Raw genomic sequence first — 15,468 nt, 5'->3', positions numbered from 1 at the left:
TCTGATGTTTTGAGAAATAAGGAGAGAGAACAGTCAAATCCCTCAACAGGCCAGTTTTAGCCAGCAGGATTAGGCTAAACCTTACCATCATATTTTAACCTTAAAACAAAAGTAACTGGGAAATGACTAATTCACTTTTTGTTTTCTGTTTCTGCAGCCTGTTTTCTGTTATAAATCTTTAGGGAAATGAGGGTTTGGCTCAGTGCTAGAGCAAGTGCTTAGCAAGTGAGAAGCACTGGGTTCAATCCCCGGGGTGCACACAAATTATACCGAATGTGATATTGCTGGATTTTGGACTTGAAATAAAGCCAATTAAGAATCTTAAACTGAGTTTAAATGGTCCTGTTTCTTTAGAACCCTGACTCTATGGGGTGGAGACAGGAAGATGAGGTTTTCTTTGTTGCTTTTGTTCCCTCTCCCTCCCCTTCTCACCAGTATAGGGCAACTCATTCAAAAGTTCCTATTTCTACAAATTAAATAAAAACACAGGTAAAACTTAGTAGGTGCTAAAACTTGGTTTTGAAATTTTATTAAAAAAATATATTTGCAAACATATAAAATTTAGGATGAAAAACGCTCATTTTAAAACATGTAATAACTTAATATTTGCAAACATACACAGATGGTATAAAATCCATACCATTAAAAATGTCAATGATGCTGTATTGCGCTCATGGAACAAAAACTTTGCTGTCACTCCAGAGCTTCTTGTCCCCACATTTCAGGGAGCTAAGAATCTGATACAATGAAAGTTGTGAGAGCCAAATGGCCAAAGCAGTAATACAGAATAAAAGACCATTGAGAACACCTATTTTAAAAACATGTTTCCTAAGAATTCACAACATGGATAAAAGGGAAATGCAATCTTGCATTTTTTGCCACTTCAAAGTGATCAATATTGCATCTTAGCATTTTAAAGAAAGATGTCAAATACAAATCTGAGTGAAAGATTGCACACATCTCTCCTGCTGAAATTTGCTGAAAAACAGGCTCCTTGGGGCCCTGTCCTGCTCAAAGAAATATTCTCAAGCATAGCTTTTAAAAAGCTCAGTATAAGTTGCTTTGCTCTGTTCAGATATCAACATTTTAGACACTTGAAAACACAGAGCACTATTGATTCCTGAAGGTACTCTGAATACAACTGAAGAAAACCAAAGGTACGTAAGAAACAACAACAACAACAAAAAACACAGGTTCCACAGCAAATGTGCAGCAAGGATGCAGGACATGGGCCCATGATTCTCAGTCTTCACTATTCAGGCTGAGCTTACTTGTGCCTCTGTCACCTCTCATTCCTCTCCAAGTTACAGTATGATGGCTGATTCTGTTTTTTAAGCAGTTAGGCACCTTCAATTTCATGTTGCATTATTAGTAATACAATGGCAGTCATGGCCTCTACTACCCAAACAAGAAAATTTCCAACTACATTCTTTGGGGGAGGAGAGTAATAAAGCTGCATGGTTTAAAAATATTTACCTAGTAGTAGATTTGATGGAGTCTATAATTTCAACAAGAAAATATAAGCCAGAAATAGAATAAATGCTTGAACATGCAAAATCTGGTCAGACATATTCTAAACTAAGTCTGTGCATCCTCCTGTAAAGAAGTGCCCAGGTTAACTCAGGTTCTGAACAAAACACTACTGTTCAAGGTAAGCTGTAAACATTCCATAGGAGACTGCAGGAAATGCTTCTCTTGACACTGTCACTTGATTGAAAAAAAAAAAAAAAAAAAAAAAAAGCAACAAACTATCCCTCCACCCCACCCTGCCCCGGGTACTGGGGATTGAACCCAGGGTGCTCTACAACTGAGCTACATCCCCAGCTCTTTTTAAAAAATTAATTAACTAGTTAATTAATTAATTTATAGTCATGGTCTTGCTAAATTGCCCAGGATGGCCTCGAATTTTCAATCTTCCTGACTCAGCCTTCTGAGTAAGGTGGGATTACATGTGTGCATGCCCAGCAAGTAGGACAACTTTCACAACTCACAAATCCTGGGAGAGATGCTCAACAAAGAGGAATAAGGTGATCTGGGAGGTATGGTGTGTCCATTCAAAGACATCACCTTATCTACAGCAAACACGTGAGTAGTGCTACCCACTGGTGGTATCCTAGACACACCATACTTAAAGGTCTGGGTTGCTCCTCCCAGGGCCTACACTTGGACTGCAAGTGGGGAGCAGGATGGGTAACAATGGACAGAGTGGTCTAAGTGCAGGTCTCCTGGGTTTTGCAAAATCCAGTTAGAAGGATCTCTATTCTTGCTGTCCATTTCTATTCAACTAAGGTTCCAGTTAAGACATGGCAGCAATGTAAACATGCAACCTAAGCATGAGGTTTTGGACAGTAAGCCTGAACAAGGAATAAGGCAACTGAATTGTGATATTCAGGCCAGGGTAATCCAACTGCAACTATCCAGGCTTGGCCTAGCTCTCAGGGGACTCGTTCTGGCCTGAACCTCCTGGTAATCATGACCACGATTTTCTGGCTTCTGAATTTTAAGTTAATGCTTTGAAGATATAAATTTGGGAGTTAAAATAGGATTACCCTTTTCAAGTCTCCATGACTTGGGCACTTAAAAAAGTTTACTTTCACACTAAGGAAGCCTTATCATAGATTCTCTTTCACTGTTGATCATATTCACTCCTATGATTAAAGGATGAAAATTAACAGATTTGATTATAGATCCTCTTTAGGATATTCTCTCTTTACCCTCTCTCATAATATTATACAAACTCGAAAGCATCATTTAAATTCAAATGTCTACTACAATGAGAATTGATTCATCTGTTTACTAAAGCCCACTGAGACTACATATGGGGTGTGATCAAATCTCCTGGTGCATTCATTTTATAAGAACAGTCATGTGGTTCCTTGGACACCATCTCGGATGTCAGCAACATTCCTTATCTTGCTATAATTTGGATCTTACTAGAACTTTTCTCTTTCCTAGATGACAGCTTGAGCAATTTATTTTTGGTTGCTGAATTTACACACTATCTTTGAAAACAAACTCTTCCTAATTGAGTAAGAAAACTTATAAGCTTCCCTGAATTCTGCACAATTCACACACAAAACTAGATAGATAGCAACATAAGACACTAAATCGAGAAGCAGAAACACTTTCCAGGAAGCATGTTCAGATTAACATAAGCCAATCAAACAAAGTATTCTTTTTTGCTAAAAAACCTACGACCAAACTAAAACAAGAATGTAATTCACAAGTAATTTCCTAAAATTTCTGCTAGGAAAAAAAAAATCTATGGACTTATGATTGAGTTATCATTAAAGCTTAAATGATTGTTCCCGAGGAACCATCACATCTGTCAGCATTATTGACAGCTAATCCTTATGCTAGCTGGTTGAGCCATTTGGGTTTTTACCCCATCATTAAATAGTGCTCAGAAAAGTAAGCAGTGCATCTTAATTGGTTAAATACTACAAAATGGCCTGTATCATAGAAACAAAGACACTTTCATTCAAAAAATATCTTAAAATTACTATTGCTGAAATAAATCAAAATCTACATTAAAATATTACTAAACACCATTACATGCCATAAAAGAATAAATATAAATCATGGCAGATCAATAGCAGCATAACAAAGCATCTTTACATATTTTCACACTTTGGGCTGGAAAAGTTCTCACAGCCAAGGAATACATTGGTAAAGTTCTGAATTTCACACTTTCTTTTTAACTCCATAGTCTACAATAAAGTAAGGGCCGTGTGAATAACAGCTCCCTTTTCTGCATAGCTTTAAAACTGTTCTCAGTACACTTGAGGAATGGAACCAGAATGGCTTTGTCAGATTGGTCCACTGGTCCTTTTATCAAAGTGTTAAAGAAAATAATCAACAATGACTTCTGTGTTTTGACAGAAAAGGAGAATAAGGCTGTGTTTCACACATGAACTGAACATTTTCAGAACCACCGGAATTTAACTTAAAATGAAGATTTCTAGTAGGATGTGGGCATTCCCAGCTCTCGCCCCTGCTTTGAAGGTGTGACACGCTCCCTCCCACATCACCACAGAGCCTAGTAGGGCCCTATTAAAAAGGCAGTGCTGCACTGGAGCCTGTTGCATGGCAGGACTGGGGACACTTAAACAAAACACAAAGGAATTTCAGAACTTTTAAGGCCCAAATGGGGCACGCATATAAAATATACTTCACTTGAACAAATAATTCCTAATTTATCAACTTAAACTCTGATTCTTAAAACTTCAAGCTACTTTGTGGAGCTGACCTACTTTGTTCAGAACTCGACTATCAGCTTAATGCCCAAGTTTCTTAGGGGCAGGGGTGTGGGGAGGTGTGGGCTAGGCTGAGTTCTGTGGCAAGGCTGGTGGCTACTCTTCCCTAAGTCTTGAAAGAGAAAGCAAGCTGAATATCAGACCCCTCTGTTCACATACTTGCTTACAGCTGATGAAAACAACCATATAACTTACACAATGGTCTTTTTTTTTTTTTGTTGGTTTTTTTTTTTTTTTTTGTCAAAGGTCTGCTGGTGATGCTTCACAGTGAAACCTCCATTATCACTGAGAATGTCACTTGGAAAACATTCTTAAGGAATGAGTCTCTTTCTCATAGGCTCATTTTCAGGATTCTCAAAATTCAATGTTCTGTTCAGAAAGAAGTTTCCATGATGAAGCCTATTGTTTTTGAGGATGACCCTCAACTTCAGATTTATTCCACTCCAGTCATAGGTTGTGGTTGTCTTTGTTTTTGGTCAGAACCTGCAAGTAAACTTCATGAAGTGTACTGAGGAAGCTGGAATCATTCTGGAAGAGATGATAAAGGAAAGAACATGGAAAGTCACATTTACCTTATCATAAAGCTTACTTCCCTGAAAACAGCTTAGGAAAAAACTGTAGCAGTGAATGCTATAACTAATTATTATTATTTTTTTTTTAAAGAGAGAGAGAGAGAGAGAGAGAGAGAGAGAGAGAGAGAGGGAATTTTAATATTTATTTTTTAGTTTTCGGTGGACACAACATCTTTGTTTGTATGTGGTGCTGAGGATTGAACCTGGGCCACACGCATGCCAGGCAAGCGCGCTACCACTTGAGCCACATCCCCAGCCCTATAACTAATTATTAATTACCCAAATAATCTCACCCAGAGATCATCATGACTAATATCTTAAGAGTTTACACAGGGCTGGGGATGTGGCTCAAGCGGTAGCGCGCTCGCCTGGCATGCGGGCGGCCCGGGTTCGATCCTCAGCACCACATACCAACAAAGATGTTGTGTCCGCCGAGAACTAAAAAATAAATATTAAAAAAATTCTCTCTCTCTCTCCTCTCTCATTAAAAAAAAAAAAAAAAAAGAAAGAAAAAAGAGTTTACACAGTTACTATTCTGCCAGGAATACATGCTTAGGAAGACAAACTTACTCCAACCTAGTCTTTTGTACTTATGAGAACATACAAAATCTGTTTTCTTCTATTAAAGAAAAAAACAAAGATTCCGTTGATATCCTACTACATACCTTTATGAGATGTATCAATGTATCCTGGAGCTGAGACTTGCTGAGGATAATGGAAGGCTTTCTCTGATTTTCTGGTGTTCCAACAGTGAGGGGTGAAGGGGAACTTGCTTTCCTCTCTAGGTCTGTGGACCTTGGAACTGTCTGCTGGAAAACACTTGGGGACAACAGGACTGAAGATACTGCTGTGGTTGTTGCAGTAACCAGTGGAGGGCCTGCAACCTGCAGAGAAACAATGGTCATTTTGCACCAAGTATAGAAGCCAGCAGCCAGGCTCAGAGTAGAGGACATCTGATAACAGCCATTAGTATAATATGAAAATGATCTGGAGCACACAGAAGAATCAAACACAGTTTTTTTTTTTTTTTTTTTTTTTTTTTTGTGGTGCTAAAAATTGAACTCAAGGGCCTTGCACATGTTATGCAAGCGCTTGACCACTGAATTTCATCTCTAGGCTTCTAACACTAACTGTTTTGGTTTCAGGTAAACATTCACTAGAAAAATTTGAACATTTGGTACCTGTTTAGGTAATTTCTGTTAGCTAAAGGATGAAAAGCCCATATATACAGGAGTGCCCTGGAGTCATGAAGGGAAGCTAAGTTCAACCATTATAGAAGGTGATTATTAGAAATAAACATATGTCATACAGAGTAAGAACAATCCTATGATAAAACTCTAAAATTTCTTTGGGGGTAGAATTGAAAAAATGACTATACAAAGGCAAGGGACTTTTTAGGGTGAGAAAATATTATGTATTTTGATAATTATAATAAACAAACTTAAAAGAAGTCTAAAACACAAAAACCCCAACTTAATTATATAAAGATGAAAATTTCTAGAAATGTAGTTAATCTCTATCTTCTTCCTCCATTTAAATGTGCTTCTAATTATAGCTGGCATCAGAATATACCAAACCAATGATGATTATTTTAAATAATTCTCACATTTGATACAATCAATAGAGATCTTCATTTTTCTTGCCCAATGCCCCTTTCTGGATGCTGGGGACTGAACCCAGGGAGCACATGTTACACCATGAGCTACACTCATAGTTCTTCTCTTACTCTTTTATTCACCTCATCTACAAATAGCCAAGAGCCTGCTAGAGTTTTCAGGCTGCAGTTTCTGGTATCTGAGCCACTGAGCTTGTTTTCTGGTATAAAACCAAGCTGACAGCTCCTGCTGATCACCACAGAATACAAGTTACCCAGAATGTAAAACAGAAGCTGGCTTTACATTCTGAGACTCAAGGAGAGGTGAACAAGCATAAAGGCAAATGAAAACATGATACAAAAGAAAATGAAAAAAAGGAGGCCAGGCAAGTCTGTGAGGCTTCATCATCAGAGCAATGGGATAGGAGAAGATTGTGGCAGGATAGTGGCTCTACCCACTGGGACATCACAGCTCTTCCTGGGCAATGAATATTCCCTAATTCTAGAAACCAGGCTAGCTGGGCATGGTGGTGCATGCCTGCAATCATGGCCAGCCTAAGCAACTTATGGGGGCTGGGGATGTGGTTAAGTGCTCCTGGGTTCAATCCCTGGTCCAAACAAACAAACAAACAAACAAAACAAAACAAAACAAAAAAGAAAGAAAGAAAGAAAGAAAGAAAGAGAGAGAAAGAAAAAAAGAAGCCAGGCTGACAAATTCTCATCAGTCACCCACTCACAAACAACAAACACTGTGGTTGAACCTGCCCCTGGACAGTCAGGGGAGACATGCATGATGATGAGAGGATGTGAGGCGCACAGAGGCTGCAGTAATGAACTCTGCCTGGAGGGCAAGCAGCCCAGCCTGGAAGGAGGCATCTAAGAAAGGTCTGGGCTTGAAAGCTAAGACTTTTCAATAAGGTGATATTTCACCTCACAGTCAGCAAACTTAAAAATACTCAATGTGCTCTTGAGAAAAAGGGACTCCTTACCGGGATGGCACTGGATAACACTTTAGGCTGGGCAAACAGTTCAGGTTCCTGGTTTTGCTGCATTGACTGAAATGTTTAATAAAAAAAGATGAACAGATATAGTAAGTTTCAATTAAGAAGATTTCTTAGTTACTGGTGGAAAATCTCGGTTAGCAATAAGGAACAGTCCAGACATTAACCAGATCCTAAACTACTGAGGGAAGAGGCTGACAGCATCCTGTGACAATGCAACCAGTGACTCAACTCCACAAGGAGACGTTCAGATGGACTGCCCTCTTCATTTCCCCTGAGAAAAGGGGGATGCAAAAAGAGCCTTTAAGGTGACTCTCAAGAAAAGCTGCAATCTGTACCTTAAAAGATCTGAGGACATGGACTGGGGCTGTAGCTCAGTGGCAGAGCGCTTGCCTAGCATATATGAGGCACTGGGTTAGATCCTTAGCACCACATAAAAATAAACAAAATAAAATAAAGTCATGCTGTCCATCTACAACTACAAAAAAAAAAAAATAAATAAAAATAAAATAAAGGTATTGTGTCTAACTGGGTAAAAAAAAAAAAGAGTGGAGGACAGCCCAGATCTATTTCTACTGATAAGCATCAGAGATAAGACAGACTGGCAATCTGACGCCTCTTTTTTGCCCGCTGTTGGTGCTAGGCATGCGCTCTACCATTGAGCCACATCACAAGCCCTTTTACATTAAGATGGTCTAAGTGAGTTGATGAGGCTGGCATGGAACTTGTGACCCTCCTGACTCAGCCTCCCCAGCAGGTAGGATTACAGGCATGGGCCATCACTGATGCTTCTTAATGGGGTTATTTAAATTTGAACAGGTGGGGGTTGAGGGAGTGGTTCAATGATAGAGCTCTTGCCTAGCACATGTGAAGTCCTGGGTTTGATCCCTGGTACCAAAAATAAATAAATAAGCTGGGCATGGTGGCGCACACCTGTAATCCCAGCAGCTCAGGAGGCTGAGACAGGAGGATCATGAGTTCAAAGCCAGCCTCAGCAACAGCGAGGTAAGGCCCTAAGCAACTTAGTGAGACCCTATCTCTAAACAAAATACAAAATAGGGTTGGGGATGTGGCTCAGTGGTCCAGTCCCCTGGGTTCAATCCCTGGAACCCCCCCCCAAAAACAACAACAACAACAACAACAACAACAACAAAAAAAAAAAAAAAAAAAAACAAACACCAAAACAAAAAACCAACGGAAAAAGATGTGGGCTGGGGTTGGGGTTGTGGCTCATCGGGAGAGCTCTGGCCTAGCATGTGCGAGGCGTTGGATTCAATCCTCAGCACCACATAAAAGTAAATAAATAAAATAAAGGTATTGTGTCTTGACTACAACTTAAAAAAAAAAAAAAAAACAGGGCTGGGATTGTAGCTCAATGGTAGAGTACTTGCCTAGCATGCAAGAGGCACTGGGTTCGATCCTCAGCACCACATAAATGTAAAATAAAGATATTATGTCCACCTAAAACTAAAACTAAGAAATAAATATTAAAAACAAACAAACAAAAACAAACAAACAACAACAACAAAAACCCAAAGCCAAAAAACAACCCAAGGCCTTTGTAGTTTTATCTCATCCAATGAATACCCCCAAATGCCCCAGTGCTCCTGCAACTACCTGAAGGGGAGCAAGCACCATGTTGCTCAAGGAGGCTGAGGCTGCTGCTCTTGCTGCTGCTGTCTTAGAGGGAGGCTCTATGAAGCTCTCAGGTGTGGCTAGCTGGCCAGATGCTGCGGGAAAACTGGGTGCTACTGCACCTTTCCCAAGTGGCTGTGTCTGTATTTGGTCATGCTGTGAAGTCAACCTGAGTTTCTGGAGAAGATCGACGCTTGGGAGGGTTGTGCCAGTTGTGTTCGTTATGCTTAGTGGGGCTCTGAAGGGGCTCTGGGTGGCAATGAGACTGGAGTGGCTTAGCTCAGGGACTGGCTGATGCAGGAGTGGAGACCTCTGTCTAGGCGTGGTCTTCACTGCCTGCATCATGGTGCTGTTGCGAGGTAAGCTGGGGGGAACCTGTGCAGTAGGAGCTTCAGCTGGCAGAGTAGGACTGAGAACAGGGCTTAAGGGGATCGTGTAGCTCGGGGCATGCTTTTCACTGGACTGTGTGATGGAGGCAGGAGTAATTAGCACCGGAGTGGTGACTTCAGGTTGGACTGCGTGGTGGGTGGTTGCATGGACACCCAGGTTTTCCAACTGAGGAGTTCCTCCTGGTTGTTCAAAAGAACACGGTAGGAACGAGCTGGGCTCTTTCTGGGAGGTATCTCCTGGCAGCTTCTCCACTTCTTCTGGATCCAGACCCACAACTGCTGGCTGTTCCTTTGGCAAAGAAGTTCCAAATAACTCTTCTACTGTCAGATGTTTGTGTCCAGTTGGAGCAGACTATAAAAAACAAATGAAATCACTCAACAAAAGAAACTTTTGGAAATCAGTATTAAGTGAATTTCTTTTCTAGCTACCAAAATAATTTGCAGAAACAAGGACAGATGGATTCTGAAAATAAGGACTGGAACAGACTGAAGGTGTTTTGCAAGTTTGAAGCCAGCCTGGGCAATTTAGCAAGACTCTCAAAAAATAGAAAGGGTTGTGGATATAGCTCAATGGCAAAGTACTCTTGGGTTCAAATTATCTTTTATTTTTTTGGCAGATGGATATAAGGTGAAAGGGCAATTACCTCAGTTACCTCATTACAAAGCTAACTGTGCTAATTGTACCCAATTGCTCCATATTAGTAACACCGGAAAATGATATCAGAGAGGACAGAGTGAACAAATGCTGATCAAGTGATTAATTTTTACTGTTCTGCACAAAAAGTTAGCACTACATCTTAGGGACAGGGTCCCAAATACTAGAAAATAAACTTAATTATTTAATTGCAGGTCTTTCCCCCTATCTATTCCCAAATCACACAATCCGTAAGAACAAGCAAAGTACTTAAATTTTAAAAGTTTAACATTCACATATATTTCAGTAAACTGGATTAACTAATAATACAACTGCAACTATTCAAAGGAAAAATATTTATGCATGCCATTTGTGAGCTTTTCTGTGCCTTCAAGCAGTATGGCCATATCTGTCCTTTAACTTTTGTTTCCTCAGTACTCACAGGGTGCCAGGTCCTCCTTTGACAAAGGCATGTAAGCAGGGAGTTCCATAGAACATATTTATATTCTAGAGGGAGACACATCTAAATCCTTGGAAAACACAAGCAGCTTCAATTTATAGTTTTACTCCTAAAATATGTGAAGCACTTAGTTTTTTATGTTTATACATATATATGTATGCTTATATTGAAAATTTAATTCACAAATACACATGATTTTCAGGGTTTCAGAAAGCCTGGAAGGCCCAGAAATATATTGCATTTGAAGTATCACAGTACTCAGTATATACACACACAGTATATGTTACTTAGCACACAGGATGATATTTAAGGTATCATAGCACTATGGTATGATCTTATTTCTACTGGAAACAAAATCAGTTTTTCCAGGCAAATGTTTGTTTCATCCATCTGATAATTGATGAGTTTAGCAGGTGCCAGGCACTGTGCTGACTGTAAGGTAGGGAAAACAGGCAAGCACAACTGGCCACATGGGGAGGGGAGAAAAAGCACTGCTTGGGCTGCACAGTGTCTGAGACACAATGGGGATCTGGACTTTACCCACAGAGCAATGGAATGAGCCACTCAGCTATATGATAAGATGTACACGACGAAGGCCATGTAAAGGAAAAACTGGAAGAGTGAGACTGAAGAGAGCCGGACTAAGGTCCTGGCAGAGAAGATGATGAAGACGAAGGAGTCTGAATGGAAGGAACCAGTGGCTGAAGAGGAGGTAAGAAGACACCCTGGTATCTCGGTACTGCGTGTAAGAAAAGTCCAGAAAAGTCCCCCAGGTAGAGGGAGGAAAAGCTGAGGTGAATTCTGAATACATCTGAGGCCTTTATGCATCATCTGGAAACTGGAGGTACTGATCTGGAAGTTATTAAAAAATGAAAATGGCTATCCAAGTCCAGAAAGCACATGCATTCCCTCAGGAGACTATAGGGACAAAGCCTCAGGGCCCTGCCAACCACCAAGAGGCAGCCAAGCAGCACTGCCACTGCCAGGCTCTATGTCCTCCCAGCTGTATAGCCTGGGGAGTCACTCACTCTTCTCTCCGAGTCTCAACTCCCTTATAAAGTAGGGAAGGCTGACATGGGACATGGAGATGTAGGGAACCCAGCACATAAGAAGTGCTCATTTAGTGTTAGCACTCATAACAACAGTAGAAAGTAAGTTCCTCCAAGGCAGAGGCTGTCTTTCTCATTTATTCCCTGATCATTACTTTCCTTCCTCTTGGGCTTACTGTTAAGCAGCACCACCCATACCACAGATACGAAAAGTATACAGTAGAGGCTCAAAAATACTCTCTCACCACCTTCTCCTGGTGTATGATGGGGTGAGGGTGAGATCCCCTGTGTCAAGGGCAAGAGGACCAGCACATGGAACTGAGGATACAGAGGAGTTTGCATGTGAGACAAAAAAGGGAAGGGAATGTTAAGGGAATGTCACTTTGTATTTTCTCCTTGATGTGAGGACAATGTCATCTGTTGGGTGAGAAGTGGCAGGGCAGGAGGTCTGAGTAGGATGTAGAATAAGTGTTGTGGAGCAAGAGGCAGAAGCTCCTCCAATTGTAAAAATCATAGCTTCATGTAAACTACTCTATTTTAGGAAATATTCAATAAAGATAATTCTATTAATATTAAAAAGCTAACAATATGTCTTGGCAAGCTGATGTGACAAGAGGCTTTGTTTAAGTGGAGAAAGTCTTAAATGACAAATTCAGGACCCCACTAATAAGACTCTCTGTCACAACACTCTCTAGCACTTTAAAGAATTTTCCAGATTTGGAATCTCACATGAAATATATAGCAGCACTAATATCTAATTATAAACTGGATGTAAAAAAAAAAAAGCTAATGATTTTATATGGTTCAACTCCCTCATATTTTTACTACTACTTTATCACCATCTATCAGAGCTGGCAACCTAATGCTGGGTTCACAAGATCTGACTATTCCAATAACTTAAGAAAATGGTGACGAAAGCATGCAAACACATAGAAGTACCTTTTCAAAATCTGGGGACGGCTCTGTGACTTTAGGGGTCTGTGGAAAGAGAGACACATGAGGGGAGGTTCCATGGAACATTCTATCCCAAAAAGGGCAAAGGGGTAAGATTACAAAGGAATAGGTGAGGGTAACTCAACTCCACCAGGTGACACCCACTCCTGGAGCCAGACCTCATTATCCAAGGGGTGCAGTAACTGTTCAGTACCCCTTTGCTCAGGACTTACAGGTATGTGCATAGCTACTGTCCAGAATGGCTCCTGATATTACTCCCCCCCTCCCAACTAGGGATTGAAGCAGGGGCACTTAACCACTGATCCATGTCCCTAGTCCTTTTTATTTTGAGATAGGGTCTTACTAAGTTGTTTAGGGCCTTGCTAAGTTGCTGAAGCTGGCTTTGAACTTTCAATTTTCCTGCATCAGCCTCTGGAGCCACTAGGACTACAGGTGTATGCCACCACAAATGGCTCATATTTGTACTTCTCAAAAAAGTACAGAACTTAGGGTATCAAATCAAAGATAAGTAGGTTCATTTTTCAGACACTAACGAAAATTATATAATCTTTATTTAGTTCTTCATCTGCAAAATGGGGACAACTGTGGCAATTATCTCATAAAATTGTGAAAATTATCATACAATGTCAGGTGCCCACAAATATTTAATAAATTGAAATTGACATTATTGTCATAAATATCATACAGACTTTTTTTTTTTTTTTTGGTGTATGTGTATGGAGCAAGTGCCCTATCACTGAGCAAAATCCCTAGGTCAATAGAGTCTTAAGAGTAATCATGAAAAACCTGTGTACTTTTTAAGGAAACCTGAAAAATGTTTGTATATTAAGAAGTCAACATATCCTTCTGGAATGTCACAATCTCACAATGCAAAAAACCACAATCACTTGATGGGATACCAACACTATGCTATTATAAACCACCCTGTTATTCCCTGATGCAAAGAATCAAGAACACAGCTGTTTAAACTTCCATGGCAACATTTCAAACCCACTCAATGAAAGACAAAGTAGACAATGAATTCCCCCATTGGATAGACTTTTTTGTCCAAGCCATATAATCATTCCATTTCCCATGCTGAGCACCATGACTTATTCACTTTGCATCCCTGGCATCATAAATGTCAACTGACAGCACAGAGATAATGCGCCCAACCCGCCCCCCCCCCCAAAAAAAAAAATTGTGGCACATGCCTGTAATCTCAGTTACTAGGTACAATGAGGCAGGAGGACCACTTCAGCCCAAGAGTCCAAGATAAGTCTGGGCAATATAGCGAGATCCCAACTCAAAGGGAAAAAAATAAGTGGTAAAAGACCAAAGTGGCATTTGGTATATTTATAATATTGTGTAAATATCACCACTACTCCTAGAACTTTTCTTTCATCCTCCCCAAAATTCTACCTCTCCTTTTTATTGTGGTGCTGTGGATGAATTCAGGGACTTGTGCATACTAGACAAGTGCTCTTATCGCTGAGGTAGATTTTTAAGCACCTTTTATTTTATCTTGAGACAAGGTCTCACTAAATTGCCCAAGACGGACTCAAGTTTGCAATCCTTCTGCCACAGTCTTTGGAGTAGCTGGGATTACAGGTGGACACAGTTGCCTGTAACCATGAAATAGTAACTCCTTATCTTTCCTCCTCAATGCTCCTCAGACTCTGGCAACCTCTGCTCTACTTTCTGTTTCTATGGCATCCCTGGGTTTAATCCCTAGTACCACACATGCCCACAAAAAGGAAAAAATGAGCCAAAATTGCATGGCAAAAAAAAAGCACTGAGGGCTGGGGATGTGGCTCAAGCGGTAGCACGCTCGCCTGGCATGCATGCGGCCCGGGTTCGATCTTCAGCACCACATACCAACAAAGATGTTGTGTCCGCCGAGAACTAAAAAATAAATATTAAAAATTCTCTCTCTCTCTCACTCTCTCACTCTCTCTTTACATTGTGTATTATATGCACAAACCAACATCTGGATTTACCTACTCTGAAGAACAGCACACCCTGGGACTATTCTGAAGAAACTTTAGGGTCTTTTTCAGGAAAGAAATATTTTTGTTATATGAAAGGAAGAGATCAAACAACAGGACATGCATCTGATACTTGACAAAAGGTATCAAAATATGTTGGCCTTTTCAACAAATGGTACTGGGAAAACTGGATATCCATATGTGGAAGAATGAAACTAGATTCCTATACCTCTCACCCTGCACAAAAGTCAAATCAAAGCGGATCAAAGTGGATCTAGGAATTAGACCAGAACCTTTGCAACTACTAGAAGAATAAATAGGGTCAACACTCCAATATACTGGCACAGGCACTGACTTCCTTAATAAGACTCCTAAAGCTCAAGAAATAAAACCAAGAATCAATAAGTGAGAAGGCATCAGATTAAAAAGCTTCTTTCTTCACAACAAAAGAAACAAGAGAGTGAAGAAAGTGTACAGAATGGGAGAGACTCTGTCAGCTACTCCTCCAATAGGGGATTAATATTCAGAAAATATAAAGAACTCAAAGAATCCAACACACCAGAACTCAAAGAATCCAACACACCAAAACCCAAATAATCCAATCAATAAATGGGCAAAAGAACTAAACAGATATTTCTCAATAGAAGAAATACAAATGGCAAACAAATATAGGAAAAATGTTTGAAATCCTGGCAACCAGGAAAATGCAAATCAAAACTACATTGAGATTTCATCTCACTACAGTTAGAATGGCAATCCTCAAGAATGCCAATAATAATAAATACTGACAAGGATGTGGGGGAAGAGGTATGCTCATACATTGTTAGTGGAACTGCAGAATAGCATATCCACTTTGGAAAGCAGTATGATCTCTTCAAAGACTAGGAATAGAACCACCACATGACCCAGCTATCCCACTCCTCAATGTTTATCCGAAAGAACTAAAATCAGCATATT

The 15,468-nt window shown here is 40.1% G+C and overlaps 1 protein-coding gene across 4 annotated transcripts in view; it reads right to left on the bottom strand.

Annotated features, from left to right (window-relative positions):
- Positions 1–500: 500 nt before the first annotated feature.
- Positions 501–15,468, bottom strand: part of DCP1A (decapping mRNA 1A) — a 56,057-nt gene continuing 41,089 nt past the window's right edge. The window contains exons 7-11 of one of the 4 annotated variants that reach the window (XM_081284249.1): positions 12,530–12,568; positions 9,041–9,799; positions 7,412–7,477; positions 5,494–5,712; positions 501–4,784 (exon numbers count right to left, since the gene is read on the bottom strand). In XM_081284249.1, the coding sequence (XP_081140375.1) occupies positions 4,704–4,784; positions 5,494–5,712; positions 7,412–7,477; positions 9,041–9,799; positions 12,530–12,568 (1,164 nt within the window). In that variant the 3' untranslated portion in view covers positions 501–4,703. The remainder of the gene's footprint in view (positions 4,785–5,493; positions 5,713–7,411; positions 7,478–9,040; positions 9,800–12,529; positions 12,569–15,468) is intronic. The other 3 variants (XM_081284251.1, XM_081284250.1, XM_081284252.1) reach the window with 3 other exon arrangements.

Source organism: Spermophilus citellus (assembly GCF_964194105.1).
Source record: "Spermophilus citellus genome assembly, chromosome: 3".
In the NCBI taxonomy this organism is placed as follows: Eukaryota; Metazoa; Chordata; class Mammalia; order Rodentia; family Sciuridae; genus Spermophilus; species Spermophilus citellus.
The sequence above is the reverse complement of the archived record's forward strand: the minus strand, read 5'-3'. Positions and strand labels throughout refer to the sequence as shown.